Source organism: Condylura cristata, unplaced genomic scaffold (genome assembly GCF_000260355.1).
Source record: "Condylura cristata isolate star-nosed mole 26May11 unplaced genomic scaffold, ConCri1.0 scaffold00014, whole genome shotgun sequence".
In the NCBI taxonomy this organism is placed as follows: Eukaryota; Metazoa; Chordata; class Mammalia; order Eulipotyphla; family Talpidae; genus Condylura; species Condylura cristata.
Window position 1 is genome coordinate 50,475,425 of NW_004567115.1, and position 27,321 is coordinate 50,502,745.

Genomic DNA, 27,321 nt, shown 5'->3' on the forward strand with positions numbered 1-27,321 from the left:
GGGTGGGGGCGCAGCCCCCCGCAGCTTGTGTCAGGGAGAAGCCGGTGGGGGAATCCGGCGGGCGGGCGCTGTGTTGGGCGCTGGCGGAGGGATTGCGTTGAATTCAGAGCGGGGCCGCCACTCACTCACAAATACTCATATTTGCATTGATTTTCCGCACAAGGTCAAAAAGCTCAAGAGGGAACTCTCGCAGATGAAGCAGGAGCTGCTGTATAAGGAGCAAGGCTTTGAGACGCTGCAGCAGTAAGTACCAGCCCCCCCGACGGAGCCAGAGAAAAGCCCCCAGAGAGTGGGGAGACTCTGCACTCTGGGAGGGGCGGGAGTTTCTGTTCGTCACTGGGGAGCCAGAGAACCCCAACGAGCAGCTCGGCTGTGTCTCCTGGCCCCTCCAGCCTGCGCGGTAAGACCGGGGAAACGGCAGAGGGGCGCCCACAAAAGTGCCCCCGCCGCCGCACGGGGCCTGGGCGGGCCCCCGGCCTCCGGCCCCCTCCCGCGGCCCCATGCGCTCCCCGAGTCCCACCGCAGAGCCCGGGCCGGGCAGCGTCCTCGGGTCCAGCCTCCGCTGTGTCCCCGCTAACGCGGGCGGCAGGCCCCGTCGCGTCACAGGCCCCGGCGGGCTCTGGGGGCCCCTGCCCTGTCCCCGGCTCCGGAAGCCCTGACGCCCAGGGAGACTCCCCGCTTCTCACCACTCCCCCGCCGCAGCCTCTGCTCCGGGGAGTTCTCAGAGGGCGCCAGGCGCGTCCCTGTCCGGGGCAGGGCGGGGGCAGTGCCTGTGGGGTCCCCCGGGGGCTCCGTGCTGGCCGGCGTCCTGCACGAAGCCCGCAGAGCCTGTGTGTCTGACGACGCGCACAGGTGGGTTGCCCTGGTGCGGGGCGACGACTTGTGTCGGGGACACCGGGGCCCACACCAGGCCGCGGTCGGTGACTGGTGCCGGCCGCTGGTTTGGTGGCCGTGACCTGCTGTCCACCAGTCGCCCAGCCCCGGGGTCCTGAGGCCCGGCCGCCTAGAGTAATCGGCGGGGCTCTTAGGAACTTGCCTTTCTGGCCCCCGGTGTGTCGTGTGAGAGCCCGGGCGCTTCTCGGGGCTGACTGGGTTCTCCCCGGTGGCAGAGCTGCCCCCAGACCCGCGCGGGCCCAGGCGACACTGGGAGTTCGGCCGCCGAGGGGGCAGGGGCCTTGAGGAGGGCCAGTCCTCGTTTGAGGCGCGGGCGTTACGGCTCCCGCGGCCACCTGGGACGGCCAGGGCCGGCCGCGCTGGCTGTGTCTGTTGTCTGGGCGGAACAATGCTGTATTGTTTTAAAGCAGTTTGCTTGCAAGCCATTTTTATAGGAATCTAAGGCATGTTTAAGAATCTGTCAATAACATTCCACAGGAAAACAATAGCCATTTGTTGCAGAAAGTCGGGCCCCCTCCCGCAGCGGGCCTCCTCCCGCAGCGGGTCTCGTCACTGGGGGCCGAGCAGACCGACCGGAGGGGACGGGACCTCGCCCCGGGCGGGGCTGGCGCTGCTGGAGCTGCTTCGGCGTTAGCCGCCGAGGCGTAATTGAGCCCGAGACCACACTTTCCAGGGAACCCCAGCCCTGATCCGGAGAGGGGCTTTACGGCAAGTTGTAGCAGAGAATGTTTTCCAGGGCAAGATTTAAATAGAATCCCACCCCGGCCTTGCAGCCGTCCCCTGACTCACGGCACAATGGACTATTTCTGTCAAACCCAGAATTATAATGTAATTTAACCCGGGCTTTGGCGTGCGTGGCCCAGCACTGGATGCTCGTGAATGAGTGTCCTTTTCTCCTCCACGTTATTCTTTCAGTCTGGCCCCAGCCTGACTTTGGCCCAAGCAGTGGGGCGCGGCCGCCCCCCGCCCCCCTCAGAGCCGGCGGTGGGGTGGGGGCGCGCACAGACAGACTCCTCCAGGGGCCCGTGCCAGCTCGGCTCCACGCGTTCGTGTTTTCCAGGAAAGAGCCTGCAAAGGCAGCCTCCTTCCTGCAGAAGAGTCAGAGATCGGGGGCGAAGTAGTGACCGCAGGCGCCACCCAAAACACTTGAAGATGCGCAAGGAGACTGCAGAGCAGCGAGGGTCGTGCCTGGCTTTCAGAGCCGGCCAGTGAGGCCCTCTTCCACTTTAGGCCGTTAGGGTCGGGAGGAGAGTGGAGGCAGGAGAGGAAAAGGAGAAACGCGGAGGTGGAGAAACCTGCGTGGGGGGAAGTGGGGGGTGGACGCTGCTCCCGCGTGGACGGGGGCCGGCGCGGCGCCGTCCAGGGCTCTCCGTCGCTCTGTTAATGTTTTTGCAGAAATAAACCTGTGGAGCGTTTTGACCTTCGCGTGGGTTTTGACCTTCTGCCCCACCGGTCTGTGGGCCGTGCCGCTGTGACCCAGGCGGCCGCGTCTTCGCCTGTGAGAAGCCGCGTTTTGGTGTTTGGGGGCCGAGCACCAGCAGAGGCGTTGCGGGGTCACTGTTCCGTCCTTGGGGAGTTTCCTTGCCGGTTTCTGTAGAGGCTGCGCCCGGCACTGCCGGCAGCGGTGAGCGGGGGCCGCTGTCCCCAGTCCTCCCGACCTCACCTCGCTGCTGCCGGCGTCCTCTCCCTGCAGCCCTCTCCCGGTCCGAGGCCCACCTCAGTGGCTTCTTTAGAAAAGTGTGTAATTACGGCCCTCCCTGGTGGCGCGGCGGGTGAGGACGCAGCTCGGGCAGCTGGCCACAGCGCCTCGGTGCGCGTCCCATCCCGCCCGGCCCGCCCGCTCTCCCCTCAGCAGTGGGCTTCGTCAGCCGGCCTGTCCGGCGCCCCTCTCTGTCTCTGGGGAGGCCTCTCACCGCCCCTGCGCCTCGGGCCTGTACCCCAGCTCTGTGTGCATAAATGAATCTTAAAAAAAATCTGCAGGAAAATCGGTAAGGGGGCCCGTTGCCCATCTTGTGGCCGGGTTGTCTGTTTCTGGAGTTGCTGGATTGCTTGGCACTTGCGCAGCTCGGCCATCAGCCCTGTCAGCGGTGAGCTGCAGTCACTTTCTCCCCTGGCCCTCGCTGCCTTTCTGTCTCGGGGCGGTTTCTCCAAGACACAGAAGCCTTTCGGCAGGCCTGATCCTCAAGGTTGGCCTTTGCCTCCGGCCACTGGCGGGGCGTCCAGGCAGTCCTCTGGGGGGGGTGTCCCGGAGTGTGTCCCCTTTCAAGTAGTTTGTGGTTTGGGTTCTTAGGTCTAGATCTTGGATCCACTTTGAGTGTCTGTGTGTGGAGTTAGGAGTAGCCGCTTGGGGCCTTCCGTGGGTCCGTTCAGATCTTAGAATGACTCAGTTTCCTTGGAAAGTAAGTAGTGTGTGGGGTCTTGTCAGGTACTGCACTGGATCCAGTCGGGCCACGGAGATGATGTTTATTCTTCGGTTCACCCGATGTCCACCCCCCACCCCCCCATTCCCCCAACCCTCCGATTCTATCAGTTTCTTCGTGTGCCTCAAAAGTTCTAAACTGTTGCTAGTGGTTACCGTGGGGGTCGTGTGTGACTCGCTATGTCTAGAACGGTCCTTAGGAGCTGGCATCCGCCCGCCAGCGTTTCACGCCACTTCTGCGTGTCCACCCCCCCCCATTTAGCGCTTTGCTGTTTCTGCTTTCTCGCCTGGTGTCTGGTTTTGTCCTGTTGTTGTCATTTTACTTGGGTTTTGTTTTGGTGTTTTCTTGCAGAATCCTTTCTCGCAGGCCCGCTGGTGACGAAGTCCACTGTACTCGGGAAGAGCGGCCGCCTTCCTGTGTGATGGTGGCTTTGCAGGGCAGGGCGAGCTTGGCTGAAGTTCTTGTGGCCTAGGACAGGAGCTTGTCACCTTCTTGCCTGGAGACAGGGAATGAGAAAGCCTACTGGGTGCCCTGGTAAAGGCTCTTTCTCCTAAGCGTCCTGCAAATTTTTATCTTTAGTTTTTGATGACTTGACAGTGACGTGTCTTGGCGGAGGCCATTTTATGTTGAGAAATGCGGTGCTCCCTGTGTATCTCAGACATCACGCCTGGCTTACTCTTTCTCTGAATGGGGTCTCTGCTCCCCTCTCTTCACCTTCCCACACTCCTGGCGTCTTTATGTTTCTTCTTCTAACTCGAGCCTGCTCTTCCTCGTGCTTCCTCGTTTTCCCTATGTCTTGTTTTTCCTTTTCTAACTGGGTGGTTTGTACGTTTGAGTTTTTCATTTCTGGAATTATTTCTTCTACAGTTTAGTGCTGTTGAAAGCACTTTCCACATTTGTCCTCATTTCCTCCAGTGTCCCCTTCTGTGTTCTTTTGCTCCTTCAAGGTTTTGGCAAGGAACTCTGTTCTTTTTTCTTTTTAAAGATTTATTTATTTATGCATCCAGAACTGGGGTGCAGGCCAGAGGTGCGGGGCCGGTGAGAGGCTTCACCAGAGACAGAGCGGGGAGCAGAACAGGCCGATGGAAGAAGTGCACCGCTGAGGGGAGCAGCGGGCGGCCGGGGGCGGTCTGCCGCGCCATGTGGTCACCTCGGGGCGGGCATCGGACTTGCGCTGCAGCGACTTCAGCTTCTCAGTGCCACGCTCTGACCCGCTGTGCCCGGGGCCCCGGGACCCTGGCCTGTCTGACACCTCGCACTTGCCTGTCTGCCTTGGCTGACCTTTCAGGGGCTCATTTAACATTTCCACTGTTGCTCTTCTAGCTTCTTCGCCCGTCGGTCCTCCACGTGTGTGTCTCTGTGCGTGTCCCAGGTCGTCTTTCTCGTGGCTTTTCCATCTTGTGTTCAGCTGCCCCTCGCTCCCGAAGCCTGTGTGTCGCTGTATTTGCTTTGTGCGGTTGCAGGCTCCGGGCTCAGTTTTGTTTGTTTCTCTCGTTAGTTTACCTTGGCATGATGTGGGCACAGGAAGAGTGTCTGAGGCTTAAACGCTTGATCTCAGTTCTGTTGGGGAGTGAGGTCACCGCCGCCTCCCCACTCCCGCCCCCTCCCTGCTGCTCCCTTCCCCGCCATGGAAGTGGAATGGGGCTGCAGCACCCGGCCAGGGGCCAGCTCAGGGCCACAGAGCTCACGCTCGCGCGGGACTCAGCTGGGCCTGGCAGGCAGGAGACAGGTGTGCGTGCAACCGAACCAAAAGGGGGGGCCGCCGCCCAACAAGGAAGGGCCCCAAAAGAACCCCCAACCCCGGAAGGCCCCCCCAAGGGACCAGGGCAGCCCCGCCTGCTGCTGCCCAGGGCACTGGCGGGTTGTATCTCCCAGAGCTGCTCTCTGCTGGTGGGACCGGGAGGGAGCCCCGCCCGGCCCTGCCGGGGCTGTGATCACTTACGCAGCATGGGGGGTGAGGGGGTGGGGGGGCGTGAGTGTGGGGGGTGTTTTCCTTGCCCGCTGGCCCTGGTGCTCCCGACCTCCCAGTTTGGGGTGACGGCACGCCTTTTCTGAACAGCCCCCCAAGGAAATCCGCAGCGCCCGCCCCTGGCCCGGCTGGCCGGCCCGCCCAGCCTGCCGCCTGCTGTCTGGCCACGCTGTCCTCTCGTCCTCCCGACTTGCCCCGCAGCGGCCCACGCTTCAGAGCCAGGCCCTCCGTGGCAGAGCCCCCGGATTTTCAGGGAGCCTCCGAGTCTCCCTTTGAGCAGATACTGTTTTTATAGTTGTTTTCAGGGGAAAAGGTGACCCCAGCCTCTCTGTTCTGCCACGATGTGGTCATTTAGTTTGAAGTGAGCAGCCATAAACTAGTTCTGCTGTTAACTCTGTTTTTTATGGTAGTTTCTCTCTTTTTTACTGTGTTTAATTCACTTTTAAGGAGGTGGCATTGGTCTACCAGCTGTGTATGAGTCAGAGGAACCGGATCGCGCCCTTTGCTGGGTGTGCCACCACCCAGGCCGCCGACAGGGGCCGTGGCCCACCTCGGCCCCTGCGCCCCGCCCGCCCTTGCTGGCAGCCTCCCCCCCAAAGTCGGGCGTCCAGGGTTTGTGACTGGCACCGTCTTACCTGCCGCGGTCCACGTCTGGGAAAGCCGCTGGTGTTTGCCTTTCTCCTTACTGCATTCTGCCTCACCCCGTGACAGCCCGGCCGTGGGGCGACAAGGCTTCCGTTTCAGTAGTCTGCTTCTGTTCGTAGGTGTGGGCGTTTATATCTGAGAACGGCTCATCATACGCTTTCCGTTTGAAATGCTCTGTTTATTTCTGCATCAAAGAGCTGTTTTCAATGAAATTCTGAAGGCTTTACTCACATAGGAAGAAACTGCTTGGGCTCTGGAAGTTCATGTTGACGCAGCTTGAGGTACTTACACCGCGAGCCGGTCCGGGAAATCTCCGAATTTTTTTTTTTTTTTTAATAAAATAAACGCGTTGTCTCAACTAAGCTGTTAGATAGATTCACTGTCACTTCGGCCTGCCAAAAACGTCGTGCATGAGTCCCTTCCCGAACACGTGGAATTCACCCTCAGCCAAAACACTTCCGACGTTCTTGTCAGCCTGAATGTCACGGGGATAGTCGCGTCAGGTCGGGTCCGTGCGGTTCAGGGACTGAGTTTGCGTGGACTCGGACTCCGCGTCTTCAACTGGCGAAGAACCCGCAGCCCCGCGGGGCCCTCTGTGCAGAGTCGGGGTGTTCCGCGCGGGGACGGGGCCGCTTGCGCCTCTCTCCGAACGACATTATCGTGAAATCTGTCTCCTTGAGTTCTTGGGGCTCTTCCTGCCCATTCCGCAGCATGAAACACTCAGGACAGCCGTACTGGAGGGGATACGCTCCCCGTAAACCGTGTTAGGGAAAGTGGGTTAAGGCGGCCCCGTCTGGTCGCTTCGGATTCCACCCTTCGCGCTCAGGCGCACAGAAATTACTCCACGTTTTAAACCGTGAGCCCGGGCCAGCGTCCTGCTGTGCAGCAGGTGCCGCCGCTCTGGGAAAGACCCGGAATGCGACCTGGCCTGGCGGCTGCCGGCCGACACCCCGCCGGGCACAGCCCCCACGCCCACGCCCACGCGCAAGTCCTGGCAGGGCAGGTGACCGGGAGACCGGGGAGTGGCAGCGGACAAGCCCTGGGCCTTTTCTAGGAGAGCACCTGGTGGTCTGATGCCCCCAACACTGGGTGGCACCGGCCCCCGCCGGGAGGCGCCCCGCGAGCTGCTGGGCAGGCGGCACACCAGGGGCACCCTCCGCCCTAGCTGACGGGGAGCTCGGCTGTCCCCGCACCTGAGTTGTAGCTCGACTCCAGCCCCCTTAAAACCAGGATCAGTACTTTAACCAGGGTGAAGGGGGAGGCGGTCAGGGAGCCCCGGAGCCGCCGACTGCGGCTGCCCCTGGTGGACCAAGAAGCCGCGCGCTGGCCCCAGGCTGGGGCGCTGCTGCCGCTGCGTGTGGCGGGGCTGCAGGGGGCCCCAGGGCGGCCAGTCTCCAGCCTTTCTGTCCCATCAGAGAAGCCTGACCTGCGCCTGTCGGGGTGGAGAGCAAGGGCAGCTGGGTCCGGCCGACGTGGTTCCCTCGGACAGGCGGGCCAAAGCCCCGAGACGGGGGCCTGGGGCGCCGGCCCCAGTCCCCTGGGCAGCGAGGAGGAGGCGGCGCTGGGCGACGTGGGGGCTTCGGGGGCACGAGAGCCCAGTGGGGGTGCACTAGCGCTGAGACAACCCAGAGACCAGCTCCCGCTGCTTTGTACGCTGTGGTTCTCTGATTTTGTCTTCCCTTTTAACAGGATTGATAAAAAAATGTCCGGAGGCCAGAGCGGCTACGAACTCGGTGAAGCCAAAGCCATTCTAACCGAACTGAAGTCCATCAGAAAGGCCATTAGCTCAGGAGAAAAAGAGAAACAAGACCTGATGCAGGTTTGTGGAGGCGCGTCGCAGTCAGCCCCGGCCGCTGCAGGCGGTCTCCCTCGGGAACCGGGGCCCTTCATCACAGACCCCCCCACCGCACCCCCAGAACTCGACCTGTGGGAGCTTGTGGTTGGCTCAGACGCCGCCTCCTGCCTTGGAGAAAACCGGATTGTCCCCAGGTTCTGCTGCACTTACTTGGAGCCAGACTTTGCCAGGCTTTACGTGGCCCTTGAGACGGGCGGATTCCAGAGCCCGGGGAGCTCACCGAAGACGGCAGGGGGGCCCCGGCGAGCGGGGTGGAGCAGGGGGTCCTAGGCCCAGGACACACGGGGTTGTCAGTTACCATCAGTTAGGGACGTGCGAGCTCAGAAATCTCCCCAGCCCGGGAGATGCAGGGACTCCTGTGGAGCACGCAGGGTGTCTGCAGCTCCCTTGGGAAGGCCTCTCAGGCCGCAGACACCCTGCTCACACTGTGCCAGCCTCAGCTTTTGGGTCTCACCTTCAAGGCGCCCCAGCTCATTTGACTATCCCTCCTGAGCAGGCAGTCAGGTGTTTTTAAGCATGTCTTTGCCTCCTCAGCCCTGCCCTCCGGCCCAGTCACACCACAAGCACTGAGAACCCTCCCTTTCAGAGAGTTGGGGTTCTCTGCTTTCTGAGGAGGGAATCCGGCTGTGTTTGGGGTCACAGCAGAGCCCTGCTGGTGTTCGCCTTCTCGGCAGAACCTCTGTGTCTGAATGCCATATTCTGCTGCGCCATGTCAGCTTCAAATGCTATTGTAAATATTGTGACTAGGTAAATATTCTTGAACCCAGATAATTTTACAATTGGGGAATTTTGAAACGACGCGCAAGAGATCAAATAGAACAGGCAGCGCTGTAACAGCACGTGCCGGTGAGGAAAGGCCCTGTCGAGAGAGCTCCTTTCCTGCTCACGGCCACCCTGAAGACACGTACAGTCACTTTCCTCACAGACGGCAAAACTGCAGTGCAGAAAAGATACGTGACTTATGTAAACTTACACACTGATTCATGGCAGGACTGGGGCTCAGACCCAGACAAGTTTTTCTCCAGAATACGTGGTTTTACTGTACACAAAACACATGCAAAACTTTCCTTGGGTAGAATTTTTTCTACTACAGTGATCTGTTCATTGGCTCATTAAACTGTAATAGATTCTTTGAAAAAAGTTAATGGGACTGGGAACAAATACACATTGGAACCTTATAACTTAACAATTTTAGCTTGCTTTTGAGTCTTCCGGTAAACTTTGGATTTACACACAAGCCAGATTCAATTAAAGGACTCGGGCCCTTACCAGTTACTGCAGTCTACAAAACAGTGACTGAAAGAGACTTTCAGAGGAGGTCAGGGACCTTCTTGACCATGATCCGCAGTAAGGAATAAATATTTTACCTCAGACCTGCCAGCGCACAGTCAGATCAGCTAACAGTTCTGCAGTTTCTGGGTCCCCATTTCCTAGTCACTGATCCCAGTTTGGGCTGAGTCAGATGTGTGTGAAATGACGCAACCCCCCCTTCTCTTGGAAGGACGTTTCTGTGCGGCAGCTTAAGTGAGCTAGCCTCCTTCCTAGGCATCGCACGTTTCCATAACTTCCCCCTCTGTAAAAGTGGGTAGTTCGGGAAACTTATTTTTCATGAAAATTTAAAAATAAGAAATACATGTATTAACTGTAAAGAGACCATTATCCACTAGGGAATCATTCCGGGGCCACCTTGGAAAAGGAAAGCTTACCTGCCCAGTATTTCATGCATCCTTCCACCTGTGTATATATGCAAAATTGCATTCTATTCTTTCTTTTCCCCCCCAACAATTTAAAGTGACGCATACCTACTAAAATAAAGTAAAAACTGTTTTTTTCCACTGAGATTCACTTTTGCCATTAATTCTGCCTGGTGGGAAGCTTTGCACTGCTAGATGTTGTGCTTTATGAAGGACTTTGTGTTTCCTGAACAGAGTCTTGCCAAGCTGCAGGAGCGGTTTCATTTGGATCAGAGCATTGGACCAGCTGAACCGGACTTGAGATCCAGCCCAGCGAGCTCTCACTTATCCCTCTCCAGACAGACCCTTGATGCCGGGTCACAGACAAGCATCTCTGGAGACGTGAGTGACACACCTGGGAGGCTGCCCGGGCACTGCCCGCCATTGGGCCTTAACTGTCAGGTGGACATGAGAGAACAGGAGAGTGGGTCTGAATTCTACTGTGCACTTTCAGGATTTTATACCCAGAAGATCAGTTTCAAAACTCATAGCCATCTTCTCTGGTCGCCAAGCACATCAGGGTTTGTTCGGGTGTTCTGATACCGAATGTACTCAGAGACACCCTGCATAGAAAGACTAGAGACACAGGGAAGTGTAAGCTTTTCCTAGGAAGTTTAGAGTCTTTGGAATTTAGTTCCTTTCAAATAAATATTAAACACTAAATAAACATGTTTTTCTCTTAACTGGAAACACAGAGATGCATACCTTTAAAAACTAACCAAAAGCTTGATTTTGTGTATCTGATTCTGACTTGCCTGTGTGCCTGGTGCGCCAAGATAATCTTACGTGACTTGGACCTGATGAGCGCCTCTGCCTTCTTCCTTTTGGGATGCCATTTGCAGATACTTGCTTTTTAATACATTCCAGATTGGCTCTTCTGCTCCTTTGAATTCTGTGCTATGAAAGTAAAGCAGGCAGACATCAACAGTAGGGCTCACCTGTTTGAAAAATTAATTTTTAAGTGATTTAGTTCATAGTGTATGCAGTTGAAAGCTAACTAAATGGTGGAAATTCTGGCTCATAGAGACTAGGAAATTAGTTCCAGTTCATAAATTTTATTGACCTGTACAGCCTTCATAAACCTGTAGATACCAGAAACATTTACCTGATCTATTTTTTAACCTCAAATTTAATGTGTAGGGGAAAGGATGTTATAGTCTTTGAAAAACAGACAAGCCGGAATTTGAAAGAAACGTTTGCCCCTACTGAGACTTTAGCTGTTGCCTTTCAAGCCCTCCTCGGGAGTTCAGTGCCCTCTTTGTGAGTGTCCCATTACCTGTGCTTCCTGAAACACGCGCACTGCGCTTTATTCATTAGTGGAGTAATTGACTTCTCCCCTTTTGTTTTTCACTAGATCGCCATGAGAAGTAGATCAAACTTAGCAGAAAAGGTCAGACTGAGCCTCCAATATGAAGAAGCCAAGAGAAGGTACCCGCAGGGGCCGCCCAGCCAGGGCTGCTGTTCCAGAATCAGTCTTTGCTCCTACACTGACCCCTGCTGGGCGCTCCCCACCCGACCTGGCCAAGGTCGCCCTTGGGTTTGGTGGAATGTAGGGTCCCCCGCATGCCCCCTGCTCGCTCCCTTTCCCCCTCCTCCTAACCCTACAGTACAAGGACAGTCATGAGAAGTGTGGGAACAAACTCGCCCCCATCTCCTGCTCTGCACTGGGACAATGCTTATAATTAAAAGTGAGAAGATTGGTTTCTCAGATAGAAACTTGATCCTGAGCTCAGGCACAGCCGATAGCTGTGGAGTTCTCGGGTAAGCGGATTTGAGGGTGTCCTCTGCTCTGAGGGGGGCCAGGCGCTGATGCCCCGGGGTGCTGGGTGTCTCTGCCAGCCGACTTGCCTTCGGGAAGGAGGAAAGGAGATTCTGTTTCTTCGCTTTATCTTAGAAATGCTTATCGACCCTGTGCCACCTCTCTTCAGATACAGCCGTTGGGGCGGCTGGCGAGGAAGAGCTAGCTGTAAAGCTGATTACTGCAATAATGAGACAGGTCTCCCCCAGAGGTTCAGGGACTTAGTCACTCTTTCCCGTTTACCGTATCCACCCCCTCTGGCCGTGACGTGTGAGTCCTTGCTTCACGTATATAAGCTTGTCTCCATGATTCTTTTAGCATACCTGCGGGTTTTGTTTTGTACAAAATACTTGTCAAAATCAGGAAATTTGAACTAATCCTGTTACCTGATCTACAGCCCACCTGAGGTCTTATCTATTGTTCCAATAACGTCCTTTACAGCAACATTTCAAAAACCCCAAGCTCACGCATATCTCTTAGCTTCCTTATTTGGAGTAGTTCTGAGGCTCTTCATTTCATGACATCAGCATTTTTGAAGCCAGTCATTTGAGTTCTTGGTGGTGGTGGTGTTTTTTTAAATATGCAGTCATTTTTCTTTTTACCTTTTGACCACCTTCAGCTATTGCTCCCATCCCCACCTCTGGCAAGTTACTGTGTTCTCTGACTCCTCCAGCTGGGTGGATTTTTGTTCCGCTCCCACGTATAAGGGAGATCATTAGATATTTGTCGTCCTCTATCTGATTCATTAGCAGACTGCCCTCGAGGTCCGTGTTACTGCAAATGGCAAGGTGTCGTTCCTTTTTCCTGGCTGAATAATATCTCATTGTAGATGCAGTCCTGTGTTGCTTAATGTTGGGGTTCATTTTGAGATACCTGTCACTGGGCAAACGTCATGGCAGGTAATCACAGACTGACACATAGGGGCTCTTGCACCCCTCGGCTGTCTGGTGAAGCCTGTGGGGACCCCCATCACCTGTGTGGCCAGAACTGCATGCGCTACACTTCCTCTTTCTACCCCTCCAGCTGGCGTGGGAGAATTGCTGAATAATACGGTAGATGTAGTTTTAACATCTTGAGGACCCTCCGTTCAGTTTTTCCTTAGCGGCCAAACCAGTTTCTGTTCCCAGGGAGGGCGTGAGGGGTGGGTCTTCCTGGCAGGAGCCGGGGTGGGAGGTGACGTCTCACTGCGCTTCGGGTTCGCGTGTCCTTGCTGACCGGTGATGTTGGCATTGTCCCTGTGCCTGCTGGCCACCGGTGTCCCCTTGGAGAAATGTCTCTCCCGATCCTTTGTCCACGTCTTAAGTTATTTCATTTTGTTCTTGCTTCCATTGAGTTGGGTGAGTTCTTTCTAGATTACAGATACTAAACCCTCATCAGATAGGTGATTTGCAAATATTTTCCGGTATCCTGTAGCCAGAAAATTCTGTATTTATTTTGTGGGTGGAAATTTCCTTGCTTGGGTAGAAACTGCAGTTGTAGGTCATCTCCCTCGTTGTTTTCATTGCTTTTGGCGTTAGAGTCAGTCGCTGTCAGAATCTCCGTCGGAGGGCTCTGCCAGCTTGTCCTCCAGACGTCTTGTGGTTTTAAGTCTTTAACGCATCCGGGGTTAATGTTCTTGCGTGCTCTGTGGCAGAGGCCCGCCCGGCTCCGTTCCCTCTTCCTTGAGGAGACCTGAGCGCCCCCATCCTTGTGCTGGGTCAGACCCAGCTTGTTGTCATCGTGGGGAGCACCGTGCTTATTTTGAGAGTCAGACCGATACATTTGATTTCTGTGTTTTCCTTTCGAGTGCCTTGAAATTGCCATGGACCTTTTATTCAGGAAGTCCCGGGGGGCCTTGTTATCGCCCATCGGGGGACAGAGGCGTCTCTCACGTCCCTCCTCAAGCCTCTTGGGCGCGGGGCCTCCGAAGAGCAGCGGGCAGCTGCCTGAGGCTGTCCGCTCCTGAGGGTGACGGCGGTGACTGGAAAAGCAGTCCGCCTCCGTTCTCAGAGGTCACCTGGTTTTGGCAAAGTAACCTCATGACCTGCCCAGAGACGATTTTTGTCACCGTCACCTCAGTTGCCATTGTTACTTGGTTCTTTGATTTACTGAAAGAACCTAAACTTCTGCCCGCGAGTCACTGGCCTCTGAGCTCAAGCCCGTCACTGGGTTCCCTGGACGTTTTCCGTGGCCCGTGTCAACACCTGTCTCTAAGTGGTGAATCCCGTGAGGCGGGTTAGGAAGAGCCGGGCACGCCTGGTCCTCGGCCCCTCGGCTACTGTCCTGTCCCCACCAAGGACTGTGGGCTGCCCTCGGCCCTCGGCTGGCCTGTGGCTCCTCGGTGGACGCTGCCGGGCCCCCCGGGGGTGGCGCACCCCCACCCCGGCGTCCTCCGTGAACCTCACCCAGGACGCGCTCTCCTGGAGAGCCAGGCGCTGCCCGGTCTCGGCGGGCCTGGGCCCCCGGGCCTGGCTCTGCTTCGGCCGCTCGCAGTCCCTTCCGCTGGGGCTTCACAGCAGCGGGGGCCTCCCAGGACGTCCGGCCGGCCGCTCGTTCCCGGACGCCCCTTCCCAGGAAGCCTGCGCTCCGCCCCACGCCCCGCCCGTTAGCTCCATCCGACCCCCAACGCCGGCTCTTTCCTCGTCCTCTTACACCCTGGGGCTTCCCGTGAAGTGACTGCGATGCTGGCGGAAGGCCGCTCTCCGGGGCCGGCGCGTGTCCGAGAGGCCCCGTCCTCAGTTCCGAGTCAGGGAAGGGGCGGGCTGTGTTTCTCTGAAACCCGTTTTCTCCTCCAGCCTTTGTTTTATGTGCCTAATGAAGCCAATAATATCTTGCTTATTTAGCACGTTGATGATTAATTTTCCAGCACATTGAGGCGTTTGCTCATGGTCTTGTGGTTAAAGCGGAGGAGCAGCTGATGTTACACCTGTCAGAGCGCAGGCGGTGGTAGTAAAGAAGCCGCCAGTCCTCGGCGGCCGTGCCAGCGTCAGGTGGCCGTTCAGCCGAGATTGCCGCGTGTGACCAGCCCCAGAGGCTGGCGGCCCAGGGCGTGGAACTCCCTCCACCTTCGTTGCCGATGGCGCGCCTGTTGGCCTGTTCTCTTCCCTTCTCCACAGAGGAAAAAGGCGCCTCCCTGGCCTGGAAGCTCTCGGCCGCGGGCGTCCTCAGGCCCACAGAGCGGGCAGGGTCGCCTGGCCCCGCAGTCGGGGTATCCTGGCGGAGCTGGGGTGAGGGTCTGAAATCGGGGCCAGGTGAACTCCGGTGACCTCGCCCCCCGCGCCCCCCATCCAGCTCCTCTCAATCCCGCATAGGCACCTGTGCTCTGGCCTTGGCGCCCTCAGCCGCCGTGCTGGGGGGTCCCCGGTGTCAGCTCAGCGGGTGTGTGGGCGCCTCCGAGGCCCTGACCTCGGGGAGAACGGCTGCCGCCTGTGAGGCCCGGTGCGGCAAGCCAGGCTGCCCCTCGGCCACGGCGGCCCCTGTCGACCTCACTCGGCGGAGGCTGGGTTAGAACAGCCCCGGCTCTCTCCTCTCCCTTCCCCCCTGGCAGAGGTCCTGGCGCCCAGTTTTCCCGGGGGCTCCCAGTTTACTCGCGGACAGCATCTTCACCGAGGAGCAAAATCTGTACCAAAGCTAACAGCCATTTCAGGGCCACTTACCTCAGTGGCTTGTTTCGTTTTAGTGGGGGGCCCAGGTTCCCCTGCCTCGCCCCACGTAGGCAGGACTGGCCCTCAGGGCCGGGAGGGGCTGGCCTTGTGCAGGGCGGGGGTCCAGCTCCTTCTGAAGGAGAGGAGGAGCGCGGGGGCGTCTCCCCTGCCCCGCGCCTGTGTGCACAGCGCCCTCGTCTCTGTCCCAGCATGGCCAACCTGAAAATCGAACTGTCGAAACTGGACGGCGAGGCCTGGCCCGGGACGCTGGACGTCGAGAAGGAGAAGCTGATGCTGATTCACGAGAAGGAAGAGCTGCTGAAGGAACTCCAGTTTGTCACGCCGCAGAAACGCTCTCCCGACGAGCTGCAGCGCCTGGAGGCCGCGAGGCGGCGGCTGGAGGAGGAGCTGCTGCCCGTCAGGGGTGCGCCCAGCCCAGCGCTGGCCGAGAGGTGCGTCCCCCAGGGGCCGGCCAGCGGCCCCCGCATGCGCCGTCCTGGCCGTGGCACCTCCGTTCACGGGGCTGAGCTGGCATCGCCTCAGCCCCCGGGCCCGGGGCCGGGAGTGCGTGGCAGCGCTGAGTAACCAAGGGAGGGCGGCGGGCGCCCCGGGGCCGCGGGCACTCTGGTCTCCTGCCGGGAGCCGGGAGGCACCGGAGCCCCGCGTGCCAGCTGTCCTGACTCGCCAGGTCGCAGCGCCTCTGGCTGCTCGGTCGCTAGCCCTCTGGTGACAGCGGTTGCCGGACCCGCGGAGGTCGCAGCTCTGGGGAGGGGGCGCGGAGAGCACGTGCCTGTAGGAGCTGCGCCGCGGGCAGACTCGCCCCCGACTGGAGCCCTGGCTAGTGGGGGCCAGCGCCGGGCCCTCTGGGGCCCCTGCGAAGCGCCGGAGCCTCCGCTGACTCCAAGGAAAATCCCCCCCCCCCCAAACCCGGGGTTAAAACCCAAGGGCCTCCCTCCGGACTTTGGGGGCCCCCCGCCCCCGCCAAACGAACTTGGTTTAAATTTTTTTCCTTGCTGAGTTTTGGTTTCCATTTGCGAGATTAAAAATCAGGGGCCGAGTCCTCTGCCGAGCACCTCCGACCCGCGGGTCAAGGACGTGTCGGCCTGTGAGGTCGCCACCAGGTGCCGCGTGCCTCCGTGCTCCCGGTCCGTGAGCGCGTGCTGCTGGCCCGCCTAAGACCGAGGCCGACAAACCCAGCACGGACTCGGTCCCTGGAGGCAGGGGTCTCGGGGTCTCCATACAGGGGGCCCCCCCCACCCCTGGGGGCCGTGGCTGGGGTCGCTGGCCGCCGGGCTCCTGGAGCCCCGCTGGTGACCTCAGGCAGCCGCACCCCAGGCCTGGGTGACCGCTGACAAGACGACAAGAACTGGCCGCCCAAGCAGCCCGGCCACGAGGCTCCTGGACCCCACTCTGCTGCCCACCCTGCGCGGCGCCTCTAGCTGGGGCTCGAGCCCCGTGGGAGTCCCCCAGGGCCCAGGGCGCCGGGTCTCCGTGAACGTGGCTCCCCAGCCGCGCCGTTCCAGCAGACTTGGGTTCTTTTAGATCACCCACACGTGCGCCGCTGAATGTGGCGGAGGCTCTGGTGATGACCCGGGGCCGGCGGTGAGGTGCGCCTCAGGCAGGGACGGGAACTGCTTTCGCCGTTTGTGCTAGAATAGGGAAGCCCCAAGTTACTAGCCCGCAGCGGCGCTGTGGCTGACGTCTGTAGTCGCTAAACTACTCCGAAGACTCTCCTGGAGCCGCCCTTCCCCGCGTTGGGCACTTCGATGACCTTTGCTGGCTATTATTGCTACCGAAGGTTTTAGTGACGCGAATCAAAGGATGTAGAGGTGTCTTAGACGCTTCTAAGAAAATTCTGGACGACCCAACATGTCTTAAGTGCTTGGCAGGCCGGAGGTTTGACCTCCCCTCGGTCTCCTCGTGTGGCTCGGGGCTGGCTGCCTCCCTGTTGCTGTTTCCTCTCTCCCGAGTGCATCTGGGACCCTCTCCTCGTGCCTGGTGCTTGCGAAACAGGAATCTTTCCCTCCCTGCCAGTTTTCATGCCTTGTCATAATCCCTTGAAAACAAATTCACCTGTGATTTTTCTAGGTTGAAATTAGAAGAGCGAAGAAAAGAGTTACTACAGAAACTTGAAGAAACTACTAAATTAACTACTTATTTGCATTCACAACTTAAGAGGTAACCCCATTTGAGTCTGGAGGGGCAGTGATCGGGGTGCGGTCTAGTTCATCTTTGATCACTTTTCAGTTTCACGTCTTTAAGGTTAAATAAAAGAGTGAGACTCGTACATTTAAGACCGGGGTGACCGCATTTAGCGCTGCACAGATTTTCCACGAACCCCAAGGTCGTACCTGAAATGCGCTTGGGGTATGTTGTGGGAGGAAGGTACGGTTTAGGCGTCAGGGGCTGGGGGGTTGGCTTAAAGAGTGGGGGGTCACTGCTGCTCGGCACAGCGAAGAGGAGGGGAGCGCTTGGGGTCCCCTCCTGGCTAGCTTGCCTTTTTCTACAGCAGGACTTTTTTCTTGAAGCAGGATAATGTCACACAGTTTACACCCGAGCCCTGCTCTAAGTTGCTCCACTGTTTGCCACTGTCGGCAGGTAGATTTGCCCGCCAGTATTTGATTATTTTTTTTAACTTTTGCACAAGAGCCGTGATTTCTAGCAGTAGATGGCTTTTTTTTTTTTTTTTGAGATTTATTTATGCATAAATAACTGAGCTGAACTGGGGTACAGGCCAGAAGTGGTGCAGAGGCAGTGAGAGGCTTCACCAGAGACAGAGCGGGGAGCAGGACAGGCAGAGCGAGGAAGTGCACTGCTGAGGGGAGCAGCGGGCGGGTCAGGGGAGCTCTGCCTCGCCCTGGGGGTCAGCTCCTGGTGGGGGTGGAACTCACAGAGGAGCGGCTGTGGCCGGCCTGCAGCAGGGCTGCGCTTTAACCCCCCCGCGCCACCAGGGAGGGCCCAAATCCCTCTTTGAAGAACACCTGGCCAGCCGGCCTGCCGGACACCCTGGTGGGTAAACGCAGAATGGGGAGCGAGGGGCTCCTGGGCCTGGCCCCTCGGCCGGTCCCTGTCGGGGCTCCTGCCCCCAGGGGGCGGCGGGCGGTGCTCGGCGCCCCCACGTGGGCGCCGCCTCAGCCTGTGTTTCCCGCAGCCTCTCCGCCAGCACCCTGTCCGTGTCGTCCGGCAGCAGCCTGGGCTCGCTGGCCTCCAGCCGGGGCTCCCTCAACACCTCCAGCCGGGGCTCCCTCAACTCCCTCAGCTCCAGCGAGCTCTACTACGCCAGCCCGGCGGACCAGCTGGACGCAGACTACCAGTACAAGCTGGACTTCCTGCTGCAGGACAAGGGGGGCTACGCGCCCTCCGGCCCCATCACCACCATCCACGAGAACGAGGTGGCCAAGTCCCCCGGCCAGCCCGGCCAGAGTGGCTCCAGTGGGGTGGCCACGGCCGCCGGCCACACGCCGCCGCCCACCGAGGCCCCCAAGTCGGTGACCTCCCTGTCCTCCCGGTCCTCCCTGTCCTCGCTGTCCCCGCCCGGCTCGCCCTTGGTTCTGGAGGGCTCGTTCCCCATGTCTGCCCACGACGCCCCCCTCCACCAGCTCGCTGCCGACTTCGAGGACTGTGAGTTGAGCGGCCACTTTGCGGACATGGGCCTGGGCGACAGCCAGGCCCCGCTGGACTCGGAGGCGGGCAGCGCGGCCCGGCCGCTGCTGGAGGACTCCGGAGGTGCCAGGGAGCCGTTGTACGGAGGAGCTGCGGGTGAGTGGCGCCTCGAGTCCGCGCTCCCGCTGGCACGAAAGGGATGCTGGGGGTCGGGGTGCCGGCCTGCTCTCGGCGCCGCGGGTGGTCTCGGCACCCAGCCTGTGCCTGGACGCCGCCTCCCCGCGGGGAGTGTGGCCACCCAGCACCTGCTCTCTGGTCCGGAACCTCTGTGGCACGGCTGCCAGCGAGCGTGTGCAAGAACCGGCTTCATCCGTGCAGGTAGTGCTGGTTCTGAAATTGCGAGGTAAAGAAGGGGACCCGCTTGGAAAAGTTGGCCTCAGACAGGCTCAAGCCCAGGCAATTAGGATGCCGGCTAATTCGCGCCAGGGTTCAGTGTTGAGATCGTGGGGGAATCGCGTGTAAACACAGCTCTGCCCCCGCGGGCGCCATCTGCGCCAGCCGCAGCCGGGCGTGGGCGAGCGCTGCCACCTGCTGGCCGGCTTGCTGGTTGCGGCCCGCGGAGAGGACCCGGCCCAGGCACGGAATGGGGAAGATTCAATAGTTTTACAACTGTTTTCCTTTGCAAGGCAGAAACGTGTAATATATGAGGTCGTACAGAAAGGAGGGTGGTGCCCCCCGGGGGCAGCTGGCCACAGGGGTGGTGGGAGGGGCGTCGGTGCTGGAAATGAAGAGGGAGGTGGAGGCGGCGGGGCTGGTCCCGGGCCCTGCCCAGGTCGGCTGGCGGCTTTGTCCCCAGCAGCCGGGGGCGCGTTAGAAGTGACTTCACGTGTGGGGGGGAGGGGCGCAGGTGTTTATCCTCAGGAATTCTAAGTATTCATTGATTGGCCAGTTCCGATGTTTGACGAAATAAGTCTGACTCAGAGCTGAAGGCTGAAACCCCCCAGCCTGGAGAAGTGGGGGCGCAGAGGGAGGGAGGCGGGGAGGGGCAGGCGAGGGCGGGTCCGGGAGCCGCTGTACGGTCTGTGCGCTCCGGCCTGGCAGGCACAGAACTGCAAGAAATGTTTTATTGCACGAACCAACTACCTAAAAAAGGTGCAGAGATGGCCCCGGCGGGCAGACACCTGCGGGGGTTGCGGGGCGTCGCGCGGAGCCGCCCCCACACTTTGGTTGCCCCCCGACTGGCCGCCTGGTGCAGGGGGGCGCGTCGCCCGTGTGGCGGGACTGTCCGTCCAGGACGGGCCTCGTGGGGCCGGGGGCTGGACGTCCGCGGCATCGTCACGCCTGGCACTGGGCACCCAGCCAGGCCCCTGTCGCCTGGCAGTGGACCCCAGCCAGGGGTGAGGGCAGCGCGGACGCGGGCACACAGCGCCCGCGCGGGGAGGCGCCCACCGGGGCGCGGTGTCCTGTGGGCTCGGGGCGCGCGCTCGCCGTTCTCGAGCTTTTCGAAGCTGTTTGTTTGGCTCTTCGTGCGTTTGGAGTGCTCTCCGGGGACCACTTCCCAACACTCCCTCGCGTGGGGGGCCAGTCGGCGCGCGCAGTGCCCCTGGCCTCGCCCCTCCACGCCCGGGACGGCCGCGCCTGCGCGGGGCCTCCCCGAGCCCACGAAGAGGCCCCTGACCATGAAAATGAGCATCGTGTGAGAAACGGCTGTGAAGGTCACCCGGAGGGAAGATGTTTCCAAGTATATCCGAGACCCGTGCTGGTAAATAAAATTCAGGTCGTGAGTGAAAACCCCAAGACCGCTTCCGGTCACCGCGCCGGAGGGGCTGTGTGATCCGCGGCGCGGCCTGGCGGGGGCGCTGTCCGCTCCCCTGGTGCTGAAGTCTCCCTTCCGCTCACGTCGCTCCCCAGCACCGATTCTCGCTGGAGGACAGAAACCAAGGTGGCTAACTCCCAAGTCCTTCCACAACCGGTCTCTGTCGCTGTCAGTTCATTTTGGCGGCTGTGGCTTTTCCTGGGGGTCATCAATAAGTAAAGCCATCACCTTCATCCCCCCTTCCCTGGGGGCGAGTGAGGCGGGCACTTCATCCCCAAGAGGACGCACTCCCACTGCCAGAAATGAGAGGGGCCATGCAGCCAGCCCACCTGTAACCCGAAGCCTTAAAACCTGATCATCTTAACCAGATATAAAGCCATGCCTCAGACGGGGCCCGATAGGTCACCAATCCCAGTGGGTCTGCGCTGGCCCTGGCAGGAGGAAAGAGGACCTGGGAACGCGGCACCAAGCAAATGCCCCTGTTCACCGTGGGGTGCTGCAGGTGCACATGAGCGAGAGATAAGGGCTCGCTGGTAGTTGGTGCTGAAGGTTCAGTAGTACGAGGTTGTTTTCCGTGGTATTCACTGCTAAGAAATTCTGTACGTCCAAGACTTGTTTTCCCTTTAACCTCCATAGTGTCACAGCAGAGAAGGTGGGGAGACAGAGGGGCCATGAGCCTCCTGCCCTGGAGGGTCTGTTAGGAACAGAGCGAACTACCGAGGGGCAGGGTGCCCCGCACCCCCACCAGCATCCCAAGGGAGGCCAGGGAGGGGACGTGCGGAGGGCCCTCCCCTCAAAATATCTTCAGGACAAAGAACAGCCATGTTCTCCCGCAAGCAAAGACCAAGTAGATGGTGTCCGGGAAGTGACAGGTCACCGGCCTGAGTCACCCCACCCCTCGGGGCGCTGGGCAGTGGCATCCCTGCTTCTTGGGGGGAATTTAATTTAATTTTCTCGTCGCCAGACCCTGTATGAGTGTTTTGTACCCTGAACTTCTGCCAGTCAGAAGCCCTAATTGGCGCTCGCTTCCCTTCCTTAGACACAGAAAAATCATTACTGAAAAGAAGAGTGATCCACCTGCTGGGGGAGAAAACCGCCTGCGTGTCGGCAGCCGTGTCTGACGAGTCTGTGGCTGGGGACAGCGGTGTCTACGAGGCTTTCATCAAACAGTAAGGAGTTGGGGTGCTCTGCTGCCGTACCTCCTCCTGGCCAGGCGGGTTCCGTGCTGAGAGGCCACTGCTGTCGTCCACCCTCCTCCTTTTCCTGTGGCGATAAAGTCTGTGGGTGTGAAAAAGGTGGTGTCCCTGAAATAACGTCAGCACCGTAAAAACACGCCTCCAGCCCGAGAAAGCTGTGCGGGTCAGTGGTTCAAAGACGCGCGACCCTCTCTGAGGCTTAACCTGGGCATTCGTGAGAACCGGCCTGGCTGGCGCCTGTGTGTGCACAGAGCTGCTCAAGTACGTTTCCGGGGGCCTAGAGAGTGCTCCAGGGTGCAGGGTGCTGTCGAGGCTCAGCGATGCCCAGCACAGAGTTGTTCCCCTGCCTGCCCAGAAGTGGACTTCTCTTGATGAGGGGAAGGAAGACTTAAAAGTCTTGGTCAGCTTTCTCTCCCGGGCTCCATCCCTCTGGGGTGGTGGGTGGGAAGGGAGCACTATAGATTCAGGTTTCCATTCAGCATCGCCATGGGCAGCAGTCACCATGGCAACCAGTGTCCCTACTGATGAACCCCCTGCGCCCGCTGTCCCCCGCCCCCAGGCCCAGCGAAGCTGAAGATGCTACCTATGGCGACGAGGAGGCTGCCGTCCTGGAGACCGCCCAGGTGCAAATCGGACTCAGGTGAGAGGTTGGGCGTGGACAGCAGGCGGTCCTGGGCCCGCCTGCACCGCTTTTCCCTCACCTCATCAACATCTCCTCTGACAGATATGATGCAAAACGGTCGAGCTTCATGGTGATTCTAGCACAGCTCCGAAATCTTCATGCCTTCTTGATACCTCACACTTCAAAAGTGTAAGTAAAATCAGGCGTACGTGGTCATTTTACACCGTCGCCAGGCAGTTCACTCAGTTAATCGGCAGGGCCGACCGTGTCTTGGCCAGCATAAAGACCGAGAGGAAGGGAGACTGGGAGAAAGGCAAATTGGGTTATTCTGCCGACTCGTTCTTGAGAACAAGAACCAAGACGCATCACCCTTTTCAGCCAGAAATTCGGTCGTGTGCTGTATTGGAACCTGACTTTATTTTAAAATGTAATTTTGATTTTCGTAACGGCCTAATGGTGACTTCTGCCCGGTTGGAGGAATCCCCTGACCTGGTATTTCACCCGTCAGCCCAACCGTGAGGTCCCACGGCAGCGGGGGAGAAGCGCCTACCCTGTGGCTTTGATTCTTAATCTGCAAACATTCAGAGTAAGACTGAAGTCAGGGGAGGCAGGAACGCCTCCGTCCTTCCCAGAGCGCCCAGAAGCTCCCCTCTGTTGCTTTTTCATGAAGAGAGAGAAGATTCCGCGTGCTGAGTCTTCAGTCCACGAGCCTTCTCAAGCTGCGTCTTCACAGTTCGTGTTGACGTAAAATACCAGAGTTGCGTGACACGCTCCATTCGGCAGTTGAATGGGCAGTTTTCAATCCTTGGAGCCGAGCACAGCTGGGGACAGGGTGTCGGGGGTGCTCTCTTTCTGGGGTCTAAAGAAAAGGCCTTCCGCTGTTGCCAAGAATTTTGAGTGCTGAGAAAACTCACTTGAAAAGTAGTTTCTCAGGTTCCTATTTTTCTATTAACTCTTCGGTGAGTTTTCCAAAGCACAAGGCTCCTAAGACACATGCCAGAGCCGCTGGGCTGTGGCACTCTGGAGCTGTTCCTCACCCTCTGGTGTAAAGTTTCACAACACGATGCTGCTTGGCTTTTCTCCCCCTCCAGTAGGATGAGGTACCCACTCCTGGGACCTGCGCGTCGGGGTCTCTCGTCCCATGTTCAGGATGAGCACTCTTGGGGACGCGTGGGCCGTACCCACTCAGTGCTCCTCCCTGCCCTGGCTTGGAAACCGCCAGGACGGGCCCCGGTGTCCCGAGACAGGTGCAGGGTTGAGTTCGCCTTCCCCGTGGCCGCCCCCCTCGCCACTGTCCTCTCACACACCTCTGCTGCCCCCGCCCGTGCTGAGTGGCAGCTTGGGCCCCAGCGTGCCCAGGGTGCCGTCCGCAGGTGGGCTCCGGCCACAGCCTCTGCCCCGCCAGGCGCAGAGATGCCACAGGGTGTAGGCGGCCGATGAGCCCCCTCACTCCACGAGTCTCGCTGTTGCTCATAACTTCCAACCCCCTGTGAGTCCAGGGTCACTAGTGTCCGTCCGAAATGCATTTTATCTTGTGTGTGCTTTGCAGATATTTCAGGGTCGCTCTGCTTCCCTCTTCAACCGATGTCAGCTGCCTGTTTCGAACTAAAGTCCATCCAGCCACAGAAGCCATTTTATTCAATGATGTGTTCCGAGCCGCCATTTCCCAAACAGCCCTGCAGCAGAAGACCCTGAGAGTGGACCTGTGTTCTGTCAGTAAGCACCGAAGAGAGGAGTGCCTGGTAGGCTTCTTCGTGGTCGTGTCCAGCGGCTCTTGCGTGGATGCGCTGAGAATAACTGGTTGGGCTGCAGTCTGCCAGCCCCGGTGCCACTACAGTCTCCCCAAAGCCTCGGGTGCATCCAGTGGGCGCCGTTCTTTATTTTATTGAAGTAGTGATTTCTGGTGTTCATTCCCTTATTCCCGACCTTTGAAATCTCCTGCTTAGTTTTGGTTTTCTGTTAAATTTATTTTCCATCTCTACCCTTTGGTCAAAGAAGAACTTGGACCTCTGGTGTAGCTGTCACTGGGATTTCATTTGTCATCCCCAGCCTGAGTCTTGGGCTCACTGTTTTGTTCATGTTGTTCCACTTAGCACTTAGCCCCATGGCAGTCTTAATGAGACGGGCAGGATTGTCCACTGTTTTCAGATAAAGAACTATTGAGAGACTTCATGGGTCTGGAGCCCCACAGATTAATGAATTGTGGAACCAGGTATCAAAGGCTGCCATACATAATTCACTGCCCATTGACGCTAAGCAAGATAGTGAGTATCGTCCCTACGGCCCACTCATTCTTCCCAGCCCCGCTTGGAAGACATAAGTGTAGCTCTGACGATATTTAAACGCCGGAGAGCAGAACTTCACAGTGAGTCTAACACGCCTCCACGCTCAGTGACCAGAGAGCCACCGGTCTACGGCGTCCGAATGCAGCACGCGCCGGGGCGTGAGCCCCAGGTGGGGCCTCCGTGTGGTCCCCAGCAGCGTGAGACAGCACAGTCACCCGAGTGCAGCTGAAAAGAGCCGTTGATTTCTTACAAAGTTTTCTTTTTCTTCATATGAAAACACGCTGGGGAATATTGTCCAACAATAGAGGGAGAGGCGCAGAGGCCGCGGGCTGGCGGGGGGGCGGGGAAGGGCGCTGAAGTCAGGAAATCTCTCCTGGGAAGCCTGCAGAGACGAGCCAGCTTCATCTAGATCCTGGCTGAAACGCCATGTAGCGGAATGGGAAGGTCTTGGACTTTGTTGACATCCTACTAACTTATCCAAAGAAAAATATTACTCTCTGGTTCATTAAGAACCAGAGTGGAGATTTTTGTTTGTTTAAAAATTTTTAGGGAAAAATGGTTTTTTTTTAATTTTGTGAGTAGTCCTCACTCTTAGGTGTGTTACAAGAAATGTTATGGTTTATGCTTATTACTCATTCATATTTTTATTTTTTGACTTTCCACCTAAAAGCAAGACCCCACACTTAGAAAACACCGTGCCCCCAGGTCACTGGCAAAATAGTGTCTGACAGAGTCACCCCAGGGCTGGCTTTTCCATTGGGGAGTGTTTCTCATGTTTCAGAAACTCAAGACATCGCCAGGTTTTGTAAAAAATCCACCAATGCTTGTACTGTGAGTGTTGTGTTGTTTTTGGCCAAAAGCAGCTTGCACAATTTTCTTGATTATGTCAGAGGGAGCAAATGCGAATCTCAAGCTTTCCTATTCTCTTCCCCTTTGCCCCTTTTCTTTCGCTGCACACAGGCCGGGACCCAGATCAGCCTGGCAGGCTTGCCGTTTTCCAGTGAAGCTTTCACTCTCTGGTACAACCTGCTTCCTTCCAAGCAAATGCCAGGTACGAAGGCTGAGGACGACAGCGAAGACGCCGCCTTCCCACCCGGCCAGCCGCTGGTCGAGTCCATAGACCTGGTGAGTCGAAACGAGAGAAAAGTCGTTAAAAGGAATCGAATGAGTCGAAAGTGCAGTGACACCTCTGGGCTGTCTCTCACGCTCCGTCGTTACTCTCCTCCCGGCTTCCTAGCAGAAGCGAAGGTCTTTGGCTTCGCTCGTCTCCGCTCACTCTTCCTTCCGTGAAAATAAACTGACGCGGACGCTTCTTTGACCCCAGTGGCCATGAGACCTGATTTTAACCTTTAAAGTTGCATCCACTGTGTTCCCGTCTTGATCCCATCGCAGGCCTCACGTTGGAGGTCCGTCCACAGATGTGAAACCATTGAGACCCCAGTGCCGTCGTTTTCCATCTGTCACACCAACACCCGTAAATGTTTTCTAGTAAAAAGCTCATTTCAACCAGTCGTCGTCTTCGGCTCTGACAGCAGTTGTCTAGAGGGTGTTTGGGGAGCCCTTCCCCAGTGATGTGGCCTCTGAGGCGGTGAGTGACTCAGGCTCAGTTGAGGTGAATATGAGGAAAGTGCTCACGAAGCAAAAGCCAGAAGAATTAGCAGCAGAGGCTTGTGGTCGCCCGCGAGGCGCGGGAAGCTGTTGCGGACGTCAGGCAGGGGTGAGAGGTACACAGGCGTGTTGGCAAAGCTCCCGTGACACGGCCAGCTCCCAGTTGCCACCAAGGAAGCCATCCGTGAGGGCAAATATGGTTTCTGCCTCTAAGTTTGTTTGTATAATGGTCGTACTCGGCTTTTTCTTGTTTAATAAAGATTTTATTTATTTATTTATGCACACAGAACTGGGGTACAGGCCAGAGGCACAGGGGCAGCAAGAGGATTCATCAGAGGCAGCGGGGAGCAGAACAGGCAGATCGACAAACTACACTGCACAGGGAGCCCGCTGTACAGGGAGCAGCGGGCGGTCAGGAGAGGGCTGCCGCGCCCTGTGGGTCAGCTCCAGGGCGGGGATCGAACTCGCACTGAGGCCGCCACAGCTTGGCTCAGCTTCCCAGTGCAGCGCTCCAACCCTCTGCGCCAGCAGGGAGGGCCCTGTACTCTGCCTTTTTTTTTTTTTAATATAATAGTTTATTTTTATATCATTTTGTGCCTTTTTCCATCCCAGTTGTAATACCCGTGGGCATCCCATCACCAAATCGCCATACTCTGCTTTTTAATAGCTTTATTGCCGTAAAATTCACATACCATACGTTTTGCCCACTTGAAACCCAGTTTGCATTTGAATTACTCTGCTTGAAATACGGTCTTGAGCATACTCACAGAGCTTTGTCTGTGGTCTTTGTTACCCCAATCTGACTATGTTGTCATCACCCCCAGAAGAAACCCTATATCCACCAGCAGTCATGCCCTTTCTCCCCAACAATCGCTAATCTTTTTGTATTTAAAAAATTGCTTATTATGGACATTTCGTGTAAATGGAATGACACACACAGCAGCTGTTCTTCTGCGACCAGGGTCTCTCCCTGAGCACAATCTTGTCGAAGCGTGTCCGTATTGTAGCACGTGTTAATCCCTCATTCCCAAGTAAAATATCCCGTGGTGTGGCTATACCATGTTGTTTATCTGCTACCAGCTGATGGGCATTTGGGCCAGTTTTTCTTTTTGACTGCTGTTGACATGTTGCTCCGAACATACAAGAGTTTGAGTGGATGACATACGTTTCTGATTCCCTTGGGAACACGCCGAGGAGCAGAATTGCTAGGCCATGCAGTAACTGTGTTTACCGTTTTGGGAAATTGCCAGATTG

General features: G+C 57.8%; 1 protein-coding gene across 1 annotated transcript in view; it reads left to right on the forward strand.

The window, feature by feature from the left end:
* WWC2 (WW and C2 domain containing 2) overlaps nucleotides 1-27,321 on the forward strand; it is a 68,567-nt gene that overhangs the window by 19,885 nt on the left and 21,361 nt on the right. The window contains exons 4-15 of the mRNA XM_012724798.1: nucleotides 164-243; nucleotides 7,618-7,747; nucleotides 9,712-9,858; nucleotides 10,871-10,944; nucleotides 15,147-15,389; nucleotides 17,026-17,115; nucleotides 18,089-18,696; nucleotides 21,396-21,525; nucleotides 22,112-22,192; nucleotides 22,277-22,363; nucleotides 23,724-23,916; nucleotides 25,420-25,584. Of these exons, the coding sequence (XP_012580252.1) occupies nucleotides 164-243; nucleotides 7,618-7,747; nucleotides 9,712-9,858; nucleotides 10,871-10,944; nucleotides 15,147-15,389; nucleotides 17,026-17,115; nucleotides 18,089-18,696; nucleotides 21,396-21,525; nucleotides 22,112-22,192; nucleotides 22,277-22,363; nucleotides 23,724-23,916; nucleotides 25,420-25,584 (2,028 nt within the window). The remainder of the gene's footprint in view (nucleotides 1-163; nucleotides 244-7,617; nucleotides 7,748-9,711; nucleotides 9,859-10,870; nucleotides 10,945-15,146; nucleotides 15,390-17,025; nucleotides 17,116-18,088; nucleotides 18,697-21,395; nucleotides 21,526-22,111; nucleotides 22,193-22,276; nucleotides 22,364-23,723; nucleotides 23,917-25,419; nucleotides 25,585-27,321) is intronic.